General features: G+C 42.7%; 3 protein-coding genes across 7 annotated transcripts; 2 read left to right on the forward strand and 1 right to left on the reverse strand.

The window, feature by feature from the left end:
- The first annotated feature begins 320 nt into the window (after positions 1-320).
- pfkfb4a (6-phosphofructo-2-kinase/fructose-2,6-biphosphatase 4a) lies at positions 321-14,452 on the forward strand. Of its 5 annotated transcripts, none has more exons than XM_027279127.1 (14): positions 321-348; positions 7,683-7,799; positions 7,898-7,994; positions 8,083-8,149; positions 8,244-8,318; positions 8,415-8,471; positions 8,563-8,684; positions 8,820-9,027; positions 9,121-9,267; positions 9,358-9,462; positions 10,134-10,263; positions 11,209-11,271; positions 11,394-11,458; positions 12,016-12,837. In XM_027279127.1, exons 1-14 carry the CDS (start codon positions 336-338, stop codon positions 12,073-12,075), a joined length of 1,326 nt encoding a protein of 441 aa, XP_027134928.1. In that variant the 5' UTR covers positions 321-335; the 3' UTR covers positions 12,076-12,837. The 5 variants fall into 5 exon arrangements, with proteins under 5 accessions (XP_027134928.1, XP_010753783.1, XP_010753775.1 ...); XM_010755481.3 differs by lacking the exon at positions 321-348 and adding an exon at positions 2,459-2,708; XM_010755473.3 differs by lacking the exons at positions 321-348; positions 12,016-12,837 and adding exons at positions 2,657-2,708; positions 13,685-13,744.
- Positions 14,453-15,184: 732 nt separating this feature from the next.
- LOC104938980 (actin-related protein 2/3 complex subunit 4) lies at positions 15,185-18,243 on the reverse strand. Its single transcript, XM_010755447.3, has 6 exons — positions 18,094-18,243; positions 17,331-17,449; positions 16,790-16,901; positions 16,601-16,696; positions 15,847-16,017; positions 15,185-15,733 (listed from the first exon to the last, which is right to left on the reverse strand). The coding sequence occupies exons 1-6, from the start codon at positions 18,094-18,096 to the stop codon at positions 15,728-15,730; spliced, it is 507 nt and encodes a 168-aa protein (XP_010753749.1). The 5' UTR covers positions 18,097-18,243; the 3' UTR covers positions 15,185-15,727.
- Positions 18,244-18,537: 294 nt separating this feature from the next.
- On the forward strand, positions 18,538-21,698 carry tada3l (transcriptional adaptor 3 (NGG1 homolog, yeast)-like). The gene is made up of 9 exons (XM_010755436.3): positions 18,538-18,745; positions 19,079-19,326; positions 19,410-19,657; positions 19,782-19,887; positions 19,992-20,127; positions 20,265-20,368; positions 20,507-20,613; positions 20,879-21,070; positions 21,158-21,698. Exons 1-9 carry the CDS (start codon positions 18,730-18,732, stop codon positions 21,348-21,350), a joined length of 1,350 nt encoding a protein of 449 aa, XP_010753738.1. The 5' UTR covers positions 18,538-18,729; the 3' UTR covers positions 21,351-21,698.
- Positions 21,699-22,998: the final 1,300 nt, after the last annotated feature.

Genomic DNA, 22,998 nt, shown 5'->3' on the forward strand with positions numbered 1-22,998 from the left:
TAGAGCATGACCTCTTAGCTGTTGTTTGGTGCTCTGTGTCTTTGAGGGAAGAAAAGTTCTCAGAATAAACAATAAGAATCAGACGGAAAGTTTTTGTGAGTGGAATTTTACAGCATGTTGCAAATGACATGTTTCCTCATTGGTTGGAAGCGGTGAGCATTTCCCCTTTGTTAGTCAGTAATTTTGTTATTGTGCGTCATAATTACATCATGTATCAGTAGTGCATGATATGATGTTGACACAACAGTGTCTGGCACACTTCATGTGTTATTCAGTGGGAGTTGCTGATCCTCTTCCTCCAGAGGTTTACAAACACCAGAGACCGTCGAAAGCGAATGCAGCAGTCAGGTCAGGGGTCACTTTGTTCATCACTGTCCACAAGATTTTTAAAATTCTTTTGGGAGTTAGATTGATTCATAAAACTGTGATGCTTCAGAACAAGTCCCAGCCTGTGGAGTAGACCAGTATTAATTCATTATGTCTACTGTTGTAATATGGGCAGTGTCCCCTTCTTTACCTGTGCTATGAAAGCAGCAGTAGTCATTCATGCCAGGCGTGTAGAGCAGAATAACATCTGTATATTGATCATTACATAGTCATAAGAGGATACATTTAATTCATCATTGTATTTATGGAAGATGAAGTGAAACTCTAAGGTGGAGGCCCCATCTAAAGTCATGGTAGCTACTACCACACACCAAATTAAGTTTTATGCTGCACAGACCTGCCGTGTCTTATCTCCTGTTAGCCTCTGTGATAGAGCACAGTCCGACAGGTCCAGCTTGTGTGTGACACAATAAGAATGCGGGGTGTGTTGCCTGAGGCTTGGGCGTGAGGGATGGACAGTGGTGTGGGGGCTTAGATCACTTTGGCCTTTATGAAAGAATGTGTTTAAGGTCAGTTGAGAGACATCTGACCTTCATGTGTTTCTTCCCCTCACTGTCATGCTCTGTCCTTGTCTGAGCCTTGTGAAGCTCCACTGGGCTCCTTTCCAGATGTGTCATGGCCTTCATGGTGCATAGGCCTCAAATAATTCCCTGATTTCTTTCTTTTCTCTATCTTCTGTGTGTCTGCGTGTGATTGTCTCCTTAATCCACAGATGTTACAGACCTTGTGCTTGACAATTAGCGTCATCTTTATCACAGGCTACTGATAAGGGTATAATCACTGCCACTGAAATAGCCTTATGTCAAGAGTGTCTGTGCTTCCTGGCCACCAAATTTACATGATTTCATAGTGTTGTACTCTTAGGGTAAGATGGCAAATGATCTGAAATCTGTGATATATAGATTCAAATTGAATACTTTAGTCCACAACCTACATCCACCATTAACTTGTTCATGTTTTGTGCTTGGCAACTTTATATCGATGGAGTGAGGTCCTTTTTGCTAATAAAAGGAAAATACATTTGACAGTAACAGATTAACTGAGCACAAAAACGTGAGCCATGAAACAATGTATCTCATTCACACAGGTCTCCATCGCTAATGCCAGGGACGTGCACAGACATTTTTGGGGAGGACTAATGCTCTAAAATGACCCTAACTCTGCCACGTATATGTTAACCAACTAGCAAAAGCATACGTGGAGTTTTTATTCACAGGGCGTCCCATTAATTATACATTTGTCCTTAATCATTTCCACAACTTCTGAAGATTTACCCAGTGTTGGCTACATTACGGCTCTCTCAGTGGAGGACTCTGTGTCCTGTGGAGGAATACCTGTCAGAGAGTAATAAAGGTTTGGTTGATACGGTGATTTAATTTGGTATTATTTTAGCTATTATAGGATACTCATATTTATAAAACAATTATCGTTATTAGTTCTTCCTCCAGAGGGGTGGCTGTTGCTCAAGCAGCTTTAGCCCGGCCTTGTACACGTCCTTGCACGTCTGTCTCTACGTGCAGATTTATGCTTTGGTCAACTGGAATTGGTACATTGTGTCACACCTTGATCACAAACAGGGAATCACTGTTGAACATTACAGTAATGAGGTACACAAGCATAAAGTCACTTTGTACTGTTGAACAATTGTTTATATTTGTAATTTGCTTTCAGTTTGATATTACAGAGCCTCTGCTTTGTTTATTTAGGCTGAAAAATGGCTGATGTATTAATAGTGGCAGTTCAAAGAAGGGTAATGCGGGAACTGCAGAAAAACAAGTTCTGCAAGTTAGCCTGGAAAAGAAAAGAAAATGTCTGAAGTCTTCCTGTTAGTGTAAGCTTTGCATAGCAACATTCACCAAGATGTTATTGTCTGACATTTGTATGCTGAATAATGATGAATGTACGGTTATCCTGTCTGTGTAGTGCAGCTGCATGACTGTGTTGGTATGCTCCTTTATAGAAGTGCATGTAGTACCCTAAATGTAACTATGGAGAACGTGATCCAACCCAACACCCTAATCCGGGCTGCTGGGGACATATATCAGCTGTCAAAGGATGGGTGGGGTGTATGAGAGTGTGGGAGGGTGCAGGGTGCAGGTAGGCTGTTACCTCGCTCCATCCAGTTTTGGAAAAAGCCTCCCTGAGGTCCCACACGCACACAGTGGGTGTGTGCAGACACTCAGCATCAGTGTAATAGACGCTCGGCAGGCTGCTACTGGACGCACGTACGCACCGCAAGCCGCTGCGCTCCATCAGACAGACGCCCACGATGAGAGGCTGCTCCAGCCGAACCAAGCTCACACAGAACCAGGGCCGAGCGGGTAAGACACGTCGCTTTGGAGTCTTTAGTGGACTTGTAGAAGTTTAAAATTGTACATCTTTAAGCTGAGGACGGAGAGTGTCGGGGAGCGAGGGGGCATGGCGAGCAGGACAAGACGTAAACAAGAGTCGGTGTGTTGGCGCTGTCACCGAGACCTTTCCCCTACATAACAGCTACAGGCGACAATCCTATTTATTTATTTTTTATAGTAGCCAGGCTCGTTTGCAGCTGTGATCAAACACAGAGGATGAAGAGGCAGGCTGATGTTTTTTGGGGGGGCTGCTGCCGAAATCTAGACACGATATGAGCGCTTCGTGCAGACTGAAGCTGATCTTCCTGCTTCGTTAAATCATGCTTATTGTTGTGATTTCCCGCACAGAGATCAGGATGCACAGGCTGAGAGCTTTACTGTCTGTCTGTTGTGTTTATTATGATTGTTGTTGTTGTTGTTGTTGCTCATGCTTCGATATGCATTATAACACCGAAGTCACTGGCTCATGAGAGGAAAAGCTGTCTGTCAATGTGGTGAATGCTGCTTTACTGCCCACTGTAATGTTAACATACTATATTGGGAAATGGCTTGTCCAGTTTATTACAGGCTAAAGACTGTTAGCTGCAATCAGAGCATGGCAGCTGCTGTGAGGAGGAGGAGGAGCACGGATCTGTTTCCTGTTCATGCCTCAGTCTACGGCATGCAAGACAGTTAACAGATTTCATACAGGGCAAATAACTGTGACTGCTGTTTCCACATCCAAACTTTATGCAGATAAGATAAGCTCCTTTAAATAGCCCACCACATAATACATGTCGCCTAGACAACTTTTCCACTGTGTGCCACCGTCTGTGTGGATTTCTTTAAAACTCTACCCTGCAGTGTGTTTATATTACCCAAATGAAAAGCTAAATATGTGCATATATATCCCCAGTATGAGTTAATGTGCCATTTATTTGTGCACCTGATGAACCTGACATATATTATAGTCTACTAGCAGTCAGGGAATTTGAGCTATTTAATTAGGAACCCTCCATCTCAGCATATTTAGGTCACAGACCCTGTTACTCCGCTGCCAAGTTTGACTCTAAAGCTGAATATAATCAGTGCATCAGATGAGTCCATAAGGAACACATAAACAGATGAACAGATAGGCCTGCTAACCTGTATGTGTAGTGACTTGGACACACCTGTGCAGTGTAATTCAATCGCTTCTGCAAAAAGTCCTGTCTTTGTAAAGTCGGTTTTTGTTGACACTATGTTAGTATTGTGCGGATTTATCTCTACGGTAGTTTCTTAGGCCATTGTGATGGTAGAGGAGTTTGCTTTAATTTGAAAGGTGCTTTGTTCGCCTGAGATGGACAGAACATTAGGAACACATTTAAGCCTCTGGCACCTTGTCCCCAACAAAATCTGAACATTGTAAGCATGCCATCTATAGAAAGTCCAGCAGGGCTAGTTTGGTTGCACTGCAGCTGTTTGTTGTACATCTGTAAGCTTCTAAAGTGGCCTGGGTCAAGAGAGAGAGAGAGGTAGAGTAACACTGCCATCTCATGGACATGCTCATGTTAAGTTTAAGTGTAAGAACTTGGCAAATAAAATACCCTCATTGAGAATTAGAAATAAAACATGTAAGATATGTATATCTGTCAAAACCTGGAGTACCAAGGCATAGTGTAGTGATAGCATTATTGCCACAACAGTCTCTTTCACTGAAGATATTTTGACTTTGTCATAGAAGGAAAAGCATATCATCATTCATGTTACTATTTAGACCTGTGCTCTTCCTTCTGTGACATGACGAAATGTCTTACACATAAAACACCTGTTGTTGGTTCATTTTAGAATAGGCAGACATAAGAAAGAGTTCACTTATGAGGACAGAGGATAGGATGACACAGGGCTTTTCCAATCTGCACTGACTCTCGAATGATTTTAATTATAATGTGCTGCTCCTGGCTGACTCTAGCATTCTTGAATTGACAATAACCCTGAGTGGTTATCTCTAATTTTGTAGGTTAATGTTAAATTTCATAATAATAGTCCTGTGAAATAGGCAAATGTATCCCAGGGTCAAGTCTTAAAGCAACCACCTTGCTACACAATGCAATATTTAAGCAATACTAATAGACCGCTGCTTACACTGAAGTTGGGTGAAACTGTGCTGGACAGTATGTGAGGTCGCTGAACTCAGGGTAAAAAAATAAGAACACTTATAGTGGAATTTGATGCAGTTTAGCAAGTTGAGCAAGAAAGTGTTGTTTGTGAAGTTTCAGGCAAATACAACAAGTAAAACCACCCATGTGTGTGTGGACCACTGGGCCTTTTTTAGCATTTCTTTGCTGTTTTTTCAGAATTTTAGTTATATTGTTTTTAAATGATGATAATGTTGGGGTTATGTTTAAGGCTACACTAATGGAACACTAATGAAGTCTAAAACGCCAGCTTAGATAGATCTCTCTCTCTCTCTGCGTGCATGCCCTGTGGAAAGACTAAAATAAAATGCATGTTTACCTTCACTCTTAAAACAAATCTATATTTTTATATCCATCCATTATCTGTAACCGCTTATCTGCTTATCCTGGGGCTGGAGCCTATCCCAGCTGACTTTGGGCGAGATACACCCTGGACAAGTCTTCAGCTCATCACAGGGCAACAACCATTCAAGGCCAATTTAGAGTCACTGGTTAACCTGTTAAGTGCATGTCTTTGGACTGTGGGAGGAAGCCAGAGTACCTGAAGAGAACTCATGCAAATGCGGGGAGAACATGCAAGCTCCACACAGAGGTTCAAACCAGGAACCTATAATAACCAAAATTTTTATATAACAATGCAAAATGACTAGATGCAATGTAGGAGGGATTGCTCTTTGTGACAAATCTATCGTCTTAGTGTCTTTGTTAGACTGGAGGCTAACCAACCAAAGTTAGCTACAAGCTGTGGAGCATTTAGCAGTTAAAGTGCCAGATATTTCCCTCTGGGGTTGGTAGAGACCAAACCTGAGCTAAAAGGTGGCCAACATGGCTCCAAATCATTGCTAATAAAAAGTAATTGTTAAATGTTAAAGCAGGGGTCAGGAACCTTTTTGGCTGAGAGAGCCATGAAAGCCACATATTTCAAAATGTATTTCCGTGAGAGCCATATAATATTTTTTAACACCGAATACAAATAAACGCGTGCTTTCTTTCTCCCCTGTCTGCGAGCCAGATGCAGTCATCAAAACAGCCACATCTGGCTCACGAGCCATAGGTTGCCGACCCCTGCGTTAAAGAAATGGACCAAATCAATCTCCTAGAAAGTTTGGCAACTAGACAGCAGACCTTTTTCAAAGCAACATCTTGGCTTGTTGTAACTGGGAGTTTATGAAAGAAGTTGATTGTTTCCATGCAGCATCATTAATGTTATTAGTTACACCTGTTTCTTTCCTGCTGCCACAGAGACTCTAGCATAACATAACCCTGTACTATACCTGCCGTGTTGTAGCTGCAGCTCCATGTTGGTGCGTTATGACGCCTCGTTATTTTACTTTTCCTGGCTCTGAAATATCCTTGCGCGCTTTTCCGGCTGTCCATTACTTACGGTTTAGCAGAAGATGCGCTGCGTCCATACTGCGGTCATTACGGTCCGCACCACGTGACGGCAGCACACAGAGCGAGGCACCGGCAGACCGACCGACCGACCGGGTTATCTGTCCATCCTGCAGCGCGGCGCACGGATGAAACACCGGTCACCTTCAGAGCAGCATCACGGGAAAAGATCCCGTGTTCCCGCCGCGGCTGCCTCCACCTCACCGCAAGACGGAATGGAGGACAAAACACCACAGAAACCGCGGGAACTCACCCAGAATCCCCTGAAGAAGATCTGGATGCCGTGTAAAAATGGCCTTCCCGAAAAACACATTTCTCAAAGAAAGGGTGCGTATGACAACGTGGCGGCGATGGCTAGCATCGGCACGCGCGGCTTTGTCCCCGCGGTTTGATGCGTAACAGCAGATATTTAATTAATTAATTATTGATCTAGTCTGAGGTTCACTGTCTGCGTGCACGCAGCCGGACCCGGACAGCTGCGTGTGTGGACCTCAGTCTGTGGTAGCTGACGATTGTGCGGTTATTGGCGCGGTGGCCTCGGATCACAGAGTTCACATGTCTGGATGCTGCTGTCACCATCTGGTCCGTACGGTTACGTAAGGAGATGATGGAGGCTGCTCGTATCCAGGGCAAAAGACTGGTACCAGTGTGAGTCAGTGTGTGCCAGCTCGACCACCACCGGCTGTAAACAGGAATTGTATCCCTGCATTCATGTGAGCGATTTGCACCGTTGCATTTTATCTGCGCCCCGCATTGGTGGTCAGTGTCTCCTCGCTTGTGGTCTGACTGAGAAAGAGTTTTTGAATGTCAGTGAAGTCCCGAGCCTGTGGTGGGTACATTGGGAGCATGAAGCACAAACATGAAGTGATCTTGGTCTCAGGGATGTAGTTCCTCTGTGATGTTCAATATCTCGAGTTTGGACACTCAGACACAGTTTCAAAACACGGGCACTGTCTCATGATGAGACACAGATGTTGGAGCAGCACAAAACATCACGCTCTCTGACCCAGTCATCTGTGCACACACTAGCTGTCGGATTCTTCTTCGGGTCTTTTGTGTTTCGCAACACCTCGGGCACATCCCCACGTCACTTGCAACACTGTCAGGGTGGTGCGATGTGACTTTTTCTCCGTGGTAGATAACACTGGATCGCACACGGCGATAAGGACAATCTAATGTTAATATTGAGTCTTTACAGCTTTATTTTAATTGTGCAATAAGATAGTATGCATGTAGGAACATGAAAGTGTATTTGTACAAACCCTTGAGATAAAATTATATGTTACAAACACACACACACACGTCACGCTGAATTCAGTTTTACATCTTCCATGTGCATTATGTGTGATCAGCACATGACTGAAGCTGCCTGTCCTTTCTCCCCTTTTCATTTCAGTATGTATGACCAACTGTCCCACCCTGATTGTGACAGTGGGCCTTCCTGCCAGGGGGAAGACCTACATCTCCAAGAAACTGACCCGCTATCTTAACTGGATCGGAGTTCCCACCAGAGGTACGACTTCTTAGGATCGTCAGCCCCACTGATGTGACTTTAACAAACTAGAGGATAAAAGATGTTTATCGTGAGTGTCCCTGCTTCTGTCTCTTTAGAGTTCAATGTCGGACAGTACAGGAGAGAGTGTGTGAAGATCTATAAGTCCTTTGAGTTCTTCCGTCCAGACAACGAGGAGGGGTTAAAGATCAGACGGTAAGCGTGGCACCTGCCACCTTTGACAGCCATAACAGTTTATTTAACCAACAAGCGTGTGACGGTGAGGTCTGTGTCATCTTTACAGACAATGTGCTTCAGCAGCATTGAACGACGTGAGGCAGTATCTCACAGAAGAAGGAGGCCAAGTTGCGGTGCGTGAAACGTTAAATCTGTTTGAGATGTTTTGGGTTTTGTTACATACAGCGTGCAGTACTAAGAAGCTCATTCATTTTCTGTTTTAATCAGGTCTTTGATGCAACAAACACCACCAGAGAACGGAGGGAAACCATTATCCAGTTTTCAGAGCAGAATGGCTTTAAGGTAACTTGTTGGGTCACAATTCTGGGAGCTGGCATCGCTTTTGTTAACTGCAAACTAACAGCTTGATTTCTGTTCCTCCGCCTCCTCTCCTCTCAGGTGTTCTTTGTAGAGTCTGTGTGTGAAGACCCAGACGTCATACAGGAGAACATAGTGGTGAGTGACTTGAGTTTATCTGTAGTTTAACCTCAGACAGCATGAACTTCATCATTCAACAACATCACTTCTCTGCTGTTTCACTGTTTAGCAAGTGAAGCTTGGTAGCCCCGACTACACCAACTGTAACACAGAAGAAGCAGTGGAAGATTTCATGAAGAGGATCAAGTGCTATGAAAACTCCTACGAGACGCTGGACGAAGTCTTGGACAGGTGAGGTGAAGCTCTGCAAACATATAATAACTAGCTTAGCAAGTTGGCAGTTTCATGTACACTCTTCATCAGAACGTTATGTCACATCGTATAATGTCCAACACAAGGCTTCATGTGTCCGTGGTCTCCCCTCAGGGACCTCTCCTACATCAAAATCATGGATGTGGGTCAGCGGTACATGGTCAACAGGGTGTTGGACCACATCCAGAGTCGGATCGTCTACTACCTCATGAACATTCACATCACGCCGCGCTCCATCTACCTGTGCCGCCACGGCGAGAGCGAGCTCAACGTCAAAGGTCGAATCGGCGGAGACTCAGGCCTCACACCCAGAGGCAAAGCTGTACGTCAAACTTTTTCCAACAAGAGACACGTCTACAGGGTTACAGATTTGTTTTTACCTGACTGGATGGAAATGTCTTTCTCCTCCATGCAGTTTGGGAAGAAGCTGAGCCAGTTCATCCAGTCACAGGGCATCAGCGACCTTAAGGTGTGGACCAGCCAGATGAAGAGAACCATCCAGACAGCTGAGGCCCTCAATGTGCCTTACGAACAGTGGAAAGTCCTCAACGAGATTGATGCAGTGAGTGCTAAGTTCTTGCCTGCTGTTTGCTGATGTGTGTGTGCACGCCGTTAATGGAGTTTAATCTGTGCATATGTGATGTCATTTTAGGGCGTGTGTGAGGAGATGATGTACGAGGAGATCCAGGACAACTATCCTCTGGAGTTTGCTCTAAGGGACCAAGACAAATACCGCTATCGGTACCCGAAAGGAGAGGTCAGTGTCTAAAGGAGTTTGTTTAATGATGCGATGTAGTTATGTAACTGTTGAAGAGTTTTCGTATGTTGACATTGAGGTAGCATGCTTGTGGACAGTGTGTCCCTGTTTTTGAATTTTAGGAATTTCCCAGTGCAGAGCCGGCCCTCATTTGTGAAATCAAGGACACACACGCACACGCTCTTTCCCTCTCACACAAACACAATTAAACGGCATCCAGATGGCTACTGGCCACTTACTCTTTGCTAATGAGCCTTAGCTTGGACGAGCAGCTTCTCAGACAGATTTGGCTGAACACCAGGTGACAGTAAACAAAGACTTCACATTAGTCTGTGTTAGTGGGCCTGAATGCCCGCTGGTCTGTTCTCACCTTAAGTCCATCCCATTACCTCTCCATTAATCCAGCACAGGGAGATGGATGTGGGCATTAGTTTGGCTGCACAGGCAGACAGTGCTGATGTAGAGCTTTGGGGAATCTTGTTAAAGCTGGCAGTCGGCTTGTATCGACCACTCCTGCAGTAGTATAATAGGAAAAATGAGATAAATAAATCTGGATAAATATATCTTTGGTGATGAAACCATCCTCCGCCTGCACTTAAATCTCTTTCTAGTGGTGAAGCACTCTGCTGTCTGCTCGTCTAATTTTCCTCTCTGTGTCTCTTCTGACTCAGTCCTATGAGGACCTGGTGCAGCGGTTGGAGCCGGTCATCATGGAGCTGGAGCGGCAGGAGAACGTGCTGGTCATCTGTCACCAGGCTGTCATGCGCTGCCTGTTGGCCTATTTCCTGGACAAGACAGCAGGTCAGTCCTATAACTGAACCTCAAGGAGGTCTTAGGCAGAGGTCCTTATCAAATAAGACACTGTAGCACAGATACAGATAACTAATGAGACCTCCTCTTAGTCACACAGTTAAAATGTTACTGTAATAAAGTATCCCAGGTTAGCTCAGTTGGTGGAGTGTACATCCATGTACGAAGGCTCAGTCCTTTCTGCAGCGGACCACAGTTGGATTCTGACCTTTGCTGCATGTCATCTCCCTCTCTCACTCCCCGCTTTCCTGCCTCTCTTCAGCTGTATCTGTCAAATAAAGTTTGAAAAAACAAAAACATTAAATAAAGTCTTTATCTCTGGTTGTGAGCCAGGATAAAACGTTTCAAAGTGTAAAGCTGTGACACACTTTCAGTGTGCGCAGATTAAGTGTTGGCTCTGGCTGACTGACCTGATTTCCATGTTGTAGATTAGGTTACTGTAGCAAAAAGGTCTGTAAAAAATAACTAGGTTTCTCTCAGCTCTCTCACCCAAATACAGCAGTGTGTATGTCAAGACCAGGAGTGTGTTTTTATATCATAAGTATAGAAAAAACAGAAGTCTTTTAACATAATTCACTTCAACACAGAGAGCAAGAGGCAGAAAAAATAGTTTCACACTTACTTATATTTAAGGATAACAAAATATTGTTTCTAACACAGCAACAATAAAAGTCATTAATAAACCAAACTTTACGTCCCTGGAAACAAATCTTAATAAATGTATTTTTTGGCTTGTTGAACTGGTGTTTTAATAAATTAATCTACTCATCAAGCGCAGACCTCAAATTATCCTGTGTTCTTAACGATTTAAAACTAGCGAGTTTCAGGGGGAAGCCAGACATCCGGGGGCTTTACACCAGATGCAGAAGATGCAACGGAGCGGGCTCTTGTCCTTGCTTATAAAAAAAATGTTTAATGAACTGTGTGTTCCCACAGAAGAGCTGCCGTACCTGAAGTGTCCACTGCACACTGTGCTGAAGCTGACGCCGGTGGCCTATGGTAGGACTGGTCTCCTGTTGGTGTATAATACACATATCAGATCTATTTCTAATGAATAGTGATTAAAAACATTCCTATGTCGCCTGGAACTAACGAAATGAACCTTCTGTCTGCATGCTCAGGCTGTAAGGTGGAGTCAATCAGCTTAAAAGTGGACGCGGTCAACACACACCGTGAAAGACCAGAGGTGGGTATAACCACACACACACAAACTGACCCACTTTTTGCAAGGTAGGATGGTTCTGCTAGCTTCATGTTGGATTATATGTTATCACAACACATCAGAAATAATGATTACCCTCACGCCCATTAGATAAACAGGCCTCTGAGTGGATGGTGTTAGATTCCTACAGGTTGTGATGCTGATAATCACTGATAAAAGTTGTCACACAAGTTGCACATCGAAGGAACAGCCACTGATAGATCTCTGAAATAAACCTGTCTTAGTGCAAATGTTGGCTTTGGCAGCAAGTACCATGCCAGTGGATATACAGTATGCACTGTATGTGAGCCTTAAAAAGTCAGTACATTCACACATACAGGTGACGTTTGGGATTTTTAGATTATTCAATACCCAGAAAGCCCCTGAAGGATCTTAAAGTTGTTCATGTTTTTGTAGCAGAAACCTCAACTATGTCTGAGTCTTTGTCCGGTGTGTGTGTGTGTACAGTGGATTTCATATCTCCCATGTGTTTTGATCCCTCCCCCTCTTTGTGTGCTTTTTTTTTTTTTTTTATCAAACAGAACGTAGAAGTGTCACGGATGTCAGAGGAGGCTTTGCTTACGGTGCCAGCTCACCAGTGAGGCACTACCCCTCACCCCCAACCTCCTTTTACCTTTCTTTATGCACAATGTTCCCTTCAGATGCACAATGTACCTGCCAAACTCAGAAAACTCTAGCTATTTTCTTCTCCACCTTCCTTCCATTGAATTACTCGTCACCATTCTTATCTTATTTTTATCTTCACATATATTTTAAGACGTGATGATGGTGGTAATTGACTGGAATCCAGTTTCTAATTTTGATTATCAATCCAATGACACGCATCCCGTGTCGCACACGCTCTCCTATTTTTGGAGAAATGAATGAATGAAAAGCAGATGAAGCTTTTCCTTTTCTTCTTTGAACTGATGCTGTAATCCTGACTGTGAAGCAATGAAACTCCAGCACCTTTTTTTTTTTTTTTTTTTTGGAACAGACTGTGTAGTTTATTTTTCTCATTGATCTTGTCTGTTAACTTTGATCAGTGTCTCATCACTTTATATTTCTGTTGATAGAAGTCGGGACACACTAATCTTAGTTTTTAAAACATTGCACAACACAAAACAAGATTGTGCTTTTTCTATTTTGCACATTAAAAAAAAACAACCTCTCACGCTTTGTCTCTGGTTTTGGGATGTCTAACACTGTCTAATGAAGGCTGTGGAAGTACACACGTACTGTTTTTATTCTGTTATTTTGTGAACAATAATGTGAAGGTTCTCAGTATATTCATTGACCACAAATAAGAAGACATTTCTGTTTGTTTCTGAATAAACTCCACTCAACCATTTCCTGAATCCTTACCACACTCTTCTTGTGCTTCATTTTAGAAAGTTTGACACAAACGCTGTTTTCTTCTTTAAGTTATGATCTTATGTGCTTTTACTTTGAAGGCAAATCTAAAGATAAAGCAGGAAATGTCTTGCTCACACTGTTTGGAGATCAAAACAGGCCGACTACTTCCTTCCTATTTGCACTATCTACAGATCAGATGTTCAGTGCACTCCTCTTCCTGCTTTCTCTGCTGTGCAAAAGACTCAGATTTCCCCATTCATTCATATGCAAAGGCTCCACTGGGGGGTGCATAAGAAAGTGCTGCCATTCATCGGCATGAACAAAACACTCACTGTGTCTCGCACACATTCCTGTCCGTGTCTAGAGTCATAACAAAATGTGTGCTTGTGATCCGCTTATTAAAGGCTTAGTCATTTTATGCAAATTAAAATATGATATTACAATATATGCTTCTGTGTACACAATGGTGTGATTCAGATAAACACATCATGAATGGTTGCTTAAATCATGAACTAAACGACAAATGCTAATACAAGGTCAGTGTCAGTCCGCTATGAGATCTGCACTTCAGTGAGTTTTTAACGTGGAACATCCAGCAAAGAGGTCAAACCATCTGAATGCAACATCCAAAAAAAACAAAAAACTTTTCTAATATTGCAAACTTTTGGACACTGTGACATCTGCCATATACATACTACAGTACGTCAGCAAAAAGTTATCACAACGCAACAGTTAAAGTGAGCTTCCTGCAGTGTTTGATGTGTGGTAACTAAATCACATCTGCCTGTAAATGTGTTTACACACGCGCAGTATGAATTCAGACGGCATCTCACACTGATGCGTTCCTCTTTCCAGAATGTGAACGTCCATCGCACGCCTGAAGACGCCCTGCAGACCGTCCCCGCTCACTTCTGACCGCCTGCTGTACACCCAGTGAGACTGCAGTCTCGTTCCTCACACTCCTCACCCTTTTTGACGGACTCCTTCCTGTTGGTTGTTTCACTTTTGCCAGTCCGCACAGCTTGCTCACCGTGGTGACAGTCTGGGTGATGTGCCTCCTCCTTCTACTTAAGCACCTCTGCCCCACACACACACACACACACACACCTCTGTAACACATGTCTTTTTGACTTGAGTGTTACAGACCTTCAGGATTTAAAGGAGTTCAACCTGAACACCTGAATATGTGTTTGGGCCTCAGTGTTCATATTTGAAAGCTATACTGTATATGTATAGGTATATTTTCAAGTAGTAATCATGTGATTTCACCAAATGATCGTGTGACTTTCTGCTACATATTTAAAGTGTTGCTGTATTGTGCAATCATTGTTTTATGTGAAGGTGTCTACAGTGATAATGTGCAATTTGAAGGCTACAAACCTACTTAGTATAAAGTTTAATATTTTAACTACAAGGCGATTCAATGAATGAATGGATGGATTGAGAAACTGTTTTCTATCTAAACAGTAACTCGGACTTTCTATTGATGGCTTTCTTCAGCTGATGATTATTAATATACTACTATACACAGACCAATGAAATTAAAACACATAAAATGAAGTATTGACCTCAAAATGTATGTCCCAGCTCCACTATAATAAAGATGTTATTTTTATAAACCAACCCGTCATTACCTCTCTACTGTGGGTAGGGCTGCACTAATGATTATTTTATTAGCATTTTCTTTTAAAGATGGTATCAATCATAAAATATTAAAATTGTACCAGTGTAATAATAAGGTTTGAAGATGGATGGAAACTACAAGACCCAGACTCTTGTGTCTCAGAATGAGGGACTGGTGAAGGCAGAACAAATAGATTCAAATGGTTGATCTAGGATGTGTCCAGGTGATCCATTACATGCATATCTCTCCATTTGGATCATTCAAATCTAGACGATAAAGCTCCTCTGAGCAGCTTAAATAAAACCCTTCTTCCCATTATTTCTTCAGTGCAGTTGAGCAATGGCAGCTGTAGCAGTACAAGCTTTGTGCAGACAGTCCGTGGGGAGTCACTGCATGCAGCAAATAAAAATGAATAAAAAAAAAAACTCATTTTGAAAATGCTGCTTTCTTCCCTGTGGACTGTATAATTCAATCATTTGGATGAAGTTGTAAATGTGAACAAATGCTGTTCAAACAAGTGGTTCACACACGTCTGCAGCATTAAGGTATTACTTCCTCTTCCCCTCAGCTGAAATAACAGTAACTGTATATCATAATGTGGCCAAAGTGCTGACTAAAAACAACTTCTTTAGAAACAGATCCATTTATAGGCACAGCAGCAGCAGCAGCAGCACTACTTGCTCACTGTGAATGACAAAGTATGAAAGTATTTAAGTAAGAACACCAAAAGGTATAAACAACAGAGTTTTATTATCTTTCATTATTTTCATACATGGGCTTTGGTGGCTTGTTTACAGACAGCTCTCGCTCCATGTCCGTGATTTAAACGCCACATAGACTACTAGCCTCAAACATGGGTTTCCTGAACAGAGACATTTTGGAGATAAATTTGAAACGACAGTGACAGAACATACAGACTCACATACACAAAATACAAAAACCTGGCCATTTTGATTTGCAACAAAAACAGTCTCAGTGCCCCTGTATTCATGGACATCAACTTGATTAATACTTTAAGGACCCGCCTTTGATTGGGGATTTGTTCTAAGTGGCTGAAAATGAAACTGGTAAATATTTCATTATATACAGTCATTGATATTCATGAGTACAGGGAAATACTCGAGACAGGCGCAAAAGGGTGTCATCGCCAGATTGGTCATGTTCCTCTCATCTCCTCGCTGATTGGCTGTTTACTCCTTTAATTCTCCACTCCTGTGCTGATTGGCCCTTGCAGCGTTGTCCCACCTCTTGTGGTACCATGGACAATGCAGTCATCAGAACTGTGGACAGGAGTAGTCAAATTATTTTCCAAGAAAGGATGTTTATGCACGATTACAGCCGAGTCCGACTATTACATGCAGAAAAAAACTAAAGCAGAGAACGACTTTCTTACATTCTTGAGGAATTCCTCGGCGACGATACGAGCCCTGGCATTAACGGACAATTTCATCTCGCTGATCTCCTTGTCGATCTCCTCCATGAAGTGGATGACAAAGTCCACCAGCTTGTGTTTGTACATCTGCTCCGTGTGGAAGTTGGTAATCAAGAAGCTAATATCATATCCCTGAAATCACAGCGTGAAGCAGTGAACAGGAAAGAGTCAGACACCAGTCAACAATGGGAATATTGATCAATCAGTATCACCATATATGTTGTCCAATATAAAAACCTTTATAGAACATAAAAAAACGTTTGGGTAATTAAAATCTATTAATTATGTTCCATTTGTCTTTATTCGTGTATAGTTATTCATAAATATTATATTTACAGTAAAGTTTACTTTTTATGAAATTCTGGACAATAAAGTTTATTGTTAAACTCAAATATCCTGCCTCCATCCCATATCTTTGCCATGTGTTTGATAACATTTGAGGGATCATTTCAAAATATGTGTATATTTATATATAGAAAGAACAGCAGCTGATATATTAATATTGTAAGTTTTGACTTATCAGTATTGGTCAGGCTTTAATGAACACTGCAAGTATTATAAATCTGAGCATGAACAACATGACGTTTGCCAAGTTCACACTGTTCCTCATTTTCATTTGTCATACTGTCACAGAATATTGATTCCTCTTTGTCACTCACTTCTTTAATTCTATTACATACAACACAGATTACCCATCCACCGCACCGTCTCTTACCTCTACTGGTTTCCTCCTCAGAATGAAGAAGTTCTCTGCTCTCATCATCATGAAGCGCATGAACTTGTGGCAAAGGATCTTCTCGATCTCATCAGCCTGAAAGAAAATTAGGTTAAGTAAAGAACCCAACCCCCAACAACCCCCCACCCAAAAAAAAAAAAAGTCAGTGTTCTGTTGTTTTTAAATCACCTGTTTGACAGCGATGCTGACTCTGACAGAGTTGATGGATCCCTCAATGAGGACCTTCTCCTTTTCATTACGGCTGATCACCACAGGCTGAAGTAGCAGCTCCTTGCTGCTCCTGTAACCACAGCACAATCCATCCATTACAAATAAGTAGCAAATAATTCTGCTCAGTTTTAAACTGTTAAGTTCACTAGATACCGAGAGTTATAGTGCCTGAGACCCTACATGGGTCTGCACAGAACTTAACACGCTGTACTGACATGTTGAAAAACTCTCAGTATATACATTGAATTGAGAAGACATTAGCCAACAGGCCGCAGCAAATCCCTGCTGGTCCCTTTTACAGCCTTGCCCATGCTTGTGTTTTTTGGGTTTTTTACTCCTCCTACATTTTCTTATGCAAGTTTGCACAAGTCCACACTTGTATGACAGCTGTAGATAGCTAATACATGAACAGCTTCAGGGCTAGAAAAAAACAGAAGGCAGCAAAGCAGGGGGACGACAAATGAGACTGGTGACTCCAAATGCATTCCTTTAAACATACCTGACCTCCACCTCTGGCTTGTTGTGACGCTCCACCACCTGAGAGGAGAAGTTCTCCAGGCAGAGGGCCGCTTGCAAGGTGGCCCTTACAGCGTTTAAGTATGGGCGCAGAGTCGCTGTCTGGAGAGAGAAATTGAATAAGATCAGTATCTGAGTGGATCCAGAGAAGATGTTGTTGGGTGGTACATTTGTTATTTAGATTAGAGTACACAGGTGAAGTGAGACTTGACCAGTCTATAGTGAGGGTGACTCAGCCAGCAGATAAAGAAGTGATGTCTGATCAGGAACTGAAATCAGCTCAGTTACAACCTTTATATATATGATCATTAACATGTTATAAAGAAAAAGCATGCTGCTAATCTTTTTTTTTTTTTTTGCTTGCATGAATGAATATGAAGCTTTCAGGTGACTGAGATTTCAGCTCATCTAAATGATGCAGGTCCATCTGCATCACTCTGCCCACGTCAACGATACATAAACATCTGACCGACCCGTGTAATGACACAGCCTTGTGGGGGGCTACCAGTCAGTGTAACGAGGGGAGAAGGGGGCCGAGAGGAAAAGACAGCTCAGCTCAATCACTTTAGTTTCTGCAAACCGTGTCAAGGATGCCCGTCCTCTCGTTTCACTGAGGCTGAGCACAAACCCCGTCTGCGAGAAACACGGGGCCAGCTAGCTTATGTCGCCTCGAGTGTAGCCACAGTTGGCGCAGTTAAATGTCTAAATAATAAACCATGAAGATAGATTTAGTGCAAGAGACTTACCATTTTTGCGCTGTAAAAGACGGAAGTTCCTCAGCCACGCCTGGGACTCTTCTTCCGTAAATCCTTCATAGTCTAGTACAGACAGGGTGCGCTTGTTTTTCACGTAGCTCTTCGTTTGCGTGAGCGTTTTTCTCCACACAGCAGGAACGCCGTTGTTCGCGCTTATCGCTCCGCCCAGGTGGAGTACGAGTGCAATAAAACGAGCATATCCTGCGATGCGTCCATTCCGCTCTGTGGACAGGAGATATTCTGCTTAGTGACCGCTGGTCCAGGATACGTTTTGATTGTTTGTAACCTGTTTTTGAACAAAAGATGTTAAATGACAACGCTACAATGTTTCACACGACCCAGTAAAATTATTGAATTATGTGTTTAGACGTAACCGTTTATTTTTGCACCCTGAGAAAATATGGTTTGTTCCGATGATACCATTCCAGCATTACGTTAACTTACACACAACTCCTCGCGTTTGTTTCGACATAGAGTAATATTTGAAACTGTGCCTTAGTTTTTATATTACAACATTGTGTGGTTTAAATTAGATTTTCAAATTGTAATATTGTCCAAAATAGACAACAATTCCCTTTGAATGTATTTCACACACCCCTCTAATCACAATGGGTCTTTCCAACATGGATGCCATCCGCTGACGGTAAATATCGCTGCTCTCAAACATTCAAAGATTAAATACAAGCGCTCGCGGCTTGTGTGGATTGACTCGTGTATTTTTCAAAGTACTGCACGCGAACCGTGTGTGTGCAAATAAAAGTGGCCGTTATTATTATTTAAGAATTATTTGGGCAGTTGGGGCCCAGCGAGCTCGCGCTCTATGAAGCAGACCTGTGTGTATGTGTGTTGGGGCGCGTGCGTGCTCGCTCGAGTGTGTTTTTAAAGCGTCTGTGTTTGATAAAGAGACAGAAAAACAAAGTGAGGTGCGTCAGTGAGTCTCATCTTCTCTTATTCATTATCCGCCTTCATGTATCAGGTCATTCAGACACTGCCAGGTCTCTGCCGCACAGCATCATGAGTGAGTTAAAGGACTGCCCCCCACTCAAATACTACGACTTCAAGCCGGTCGAGCATGTGAAGGTGTGTCCCCGCTACACTGCTGTGCTCGGCCGCTCAGAGGACGATGGCATCGGCATCGAGGAGCTGGACACCCTGCAGCTGGAGCTGGAGACGCTCCTCTCCTCGGCCAGCCGCCGCCTCCGAGCCCTGGAGGAGCAGAGACAGGTAGGAGAGAGCTGCCACTGTTTACATGCCTCCCTTTTTGTATGTTGCTATTTGTGTAACTCTCCTCCTGTGCTGCTTTTCAGATCCTCACAGACTGGCAGGACAAGAAGGGAGATAAGCGTTTCCTGAAGCTGGGAAAAGATCCAGACCCTGCTGCTTCTTCTCGCCACAAACCGAAAAAGCAGAAGTTGGATGGCAAAGGCAGTCACGGACCAGGTCCAGGTCCTGGTAGACCTAAATCCAAAAATCTCCAGCCTAAAGTCCAAGAGTATGAATTCACAGACGATCCACAAGACATTCCCCGCACTCCTAAAAATGATGCACCAAACAGGTCAGCAACAACATCTCTTGACATCTCAAATGTCTTTCCTCTTTGCTCCTCAAGTCAAGTCAGATAATATAAATTTGTTTTATTTGAGTAATTTGTATTTGAAATATTGTTTTTTTTATTTCAGATTTTGGGCATCAGTTGAACCATATTGTGCTGATATCACTAATGAAGAGATACGGTTGCTAGAGGAGCTTCTGAAACCACCAGAGGATGAAGCAGAGTATTTCAAAGTATGACATAAAGACTGATGCACCTTCTTATGTTGTACCTAAACATATTTAGTTTCATGTTAAATGTGTGCTGAGCTTTGATATTGTGTCTGTGTTGACTGTAGACTCCAGCGTTAGGGAAACACTACTCACAGCGGTGGGCTCAGGAGGATCTGCTGGAGGAGCAGAGGGAAGGAGCACGAGCCAACGACAAGAAAAAGAACCTGATGGGGGGGCCGCTGTCTGAGCTGGATGCAAAAGGTGAAGGAGGGCTGCAGCCAGGGCCTTTTAATTAGTGCACACGGGCTAGTTTGCCCTCTGTATTGCCATGACAGAGTGTAGTTACTGCACATGCATGTATCCATCTTAATACTCATCTTCATGTTGAACTGCTGTAGACGTGGACTCCCTGTTGAAAAAGTCAGAGTCCCAGCATGAATCTCCAGAAGATGGATGTCCCTTTGGTCCTCTCACACAGCGTCTGCTTCAGGCTCTCGTAGAGGTCAGTATGTTCTAGACTTAAATAGATTTAAAAAAATGCATAGTGGCTTTTGATAAAATTACTGTTGAATGATATATATTCATCTTTAATACTGTGAAAACACTGAAACATGACCATAATTGGTGGATATTCTTCCAGGAGAACATTATATCCCCCATGGAGGATTCTCCTATACCCGACATTTCAGGGAAGGATGCAAATGATGGAGCTGGGACTTCTCCTCGAAGCCAAGGAAAAGCTTTTAGGTATTTGTGCAACAGCGAATGAATGTACGACATATCAGAGTTAACAATATCAGTTCTCCACTAGGTTACTTGACATGCTGGCACACAAGTTAAGTTCACACACCGCAGAGGCCACAGTGCTCTATATTGGCTGTGAGTTCGGCTCATTTATGTCGTGTGTTTCTTCAGCCATGGTCAGCATAAGTTTATTTTAGGTATCAAGTTGCCATGCTGAACTTTTTACTTTCCATATAACATATCTTCTGTCTTTTTTTTCCACCTCCAGTGTTCCCCACACACGTTCTCTGGAGGCTCGAATTAAAGAAGAGCTGGTGGCTCAGGGGCTGCTGGACTCTGAGGAACGACCCGGAACAGGAGGAGACTCTGAGGACGAGGTCATGGCAGAGCTGCAGAAGAGACAGGCAGAGCTCAAAGCCCTGAGTGCTCACAACAGATCCCGTAAGCAGGAGCTGCTCAGGTGAGGACACAGGCCCACTATGGATGTATTACTGTACATCACATGATGTCATTTAACATTAACTCTTTAATTACGACTGCCTTACAGGTTGGCAAAAGAGGAGATGCGCAAGCAGGAGCTGAGGCAGAGAGTCAGGGTGTCTGACAACGAGGTCATGGAGGGATTTCGACGAATCATGGCAGCCAGGCAGAAGAAACGCACTCCAACCAAAAAGGAGAAGGACCAGGCCTGGAAAGCACTGAAGGAGAGGGAAAGCATCCTCAAGCTACTGGACGGATAGAGGAAGGAACAGTTTGTTTCTGGTGTTATCCAGAAGAAAACGCTGGAAGATTGACACAGAGTAGAACAGCTGTGACAGCTGTTACACGCTCAGTGAACAGCTATGATGGCGTATGATACAGGTTACTGCAGGTCTGCCTGATATTTGTGTTGTAGTTTTTATGTCATGTACAGCAAAAAGCTCATTGATCAGTAACCTTTAGTACACATCAGAGATGACTTCTCTTATTTTTTTTGTTCTTTGTCAGTTGAATTTTTATGTTTTTTTAATTTTGTTTATCATTGTAATGCTATGAAAACAACACACATGAATGTTTGAATAAATCACCACTTAAAGACTTGAAGTTTTTCTATGTGTATGAAATATACAATTAAGAGGAGACGATGAGGTGTCTGGATAGAAGAGAGATGATCTGAATACACACTGCTGCTACTCATTCCAATAATGGTTAAACATCATTAGATTGATTAACATTCTTTTAATATTCTTGTGTTGCTATGTTTAGATGCCTATTGTTGACAGTTTTTAATAACTACCACAGAGCATGGAAAGACCTTTTTAAAACCAAAGCTAGGGACCTTTTTACTGAACGTAACACAACGCTAGACTCCAACATTGATCATCATGAAGACCGGTGGTGTAGTAAAAAAAAAAACACGCATCAACCTTTACGTGCATGTGTAGCCCACTAAACTACTTGACATAGTGGAGTGGTTTTAAGTACATTTATGCTTTTTGCCACAAAAATATGCAGCATGAATGTTTTAATGGCTCTTATCTCCATGCTTATTTAACTTACATGTATATTAAGTTTAAGGCATTGTGCATAAACCAAGGACTCAAACCCCGATAAATATTTATAATAATAATATTTATGGTTGCATTGGAGGCCATTTTTTGAAAATGGTAGTTATGGCCAAATGCCTGAGGTAGGTTAATTCAGAGGTTCAACCTGCTCCACTGTTTAATTTATTGCCACTAAAATAATGTGTATTAATAAAACAGTAATATATTTCAACAGTAGGAGAGGACCAACCCAGGGGGAACTGCCTTGAGTATTTGTCATCTGTGGATGTATTTTTTTGTGCTAACATATTTTACACCCATTTACTGAGAAAGCCACACAATCTATTTAGCAGATATGCAAAAAAGCACACAAGTGCTTATCTTGTTCCTGTTGTGCTCAGTTTTTTTGAGAAGTACATTTTTTTCATTAACGTATTGTAGGTATATATATTCAGAGATATAGATACGGAAGTGTTTGTTTTAGTTCTGGGATTTCCCTCCCTTTTTTTGTGGAACAATTCGTCTTCTCTCATCACACACTTCCTCGTTACTGAGTCACCTCTAGATGGCAGTCATTATCTTTTGACTGACTGAGTGTCCACTGAATTTAAGTAGCATAGAGCCTGTGGTTGACATTATCCCAACACAGTGTATGTCAGTGTGGTGTGTGTCCAGTCTTCACTTGAAGTCTTCACCCTCACTGATGCTGATCCCTGGATAAAGCAGGAGACTGTGTGTCTCACAGTGTGCAGCTGTGCCTGTGTCAGGGTCACTCGGTTCACAACACAAAAGTCAGACACGCTTCTCTTTCACCAACTATCACATGGTGACAGCCACAAACACCAGCCACACCACTGGATTC

Source organism: Larimichthys crocea, chromosome VI, assembly GCF_000972845.2.
Source record: "Larimichthys crocea isolate SSNF chromosome VI, L_crocea_2.0, whole genome shotgun sequence".
Taxonomy (NCBI): domain Eukaryota; kingdom Metazoa; phylum Chordata; class Actinopteri; family Sciaenidae; genus Larimichthys; species Larimichthys crocea.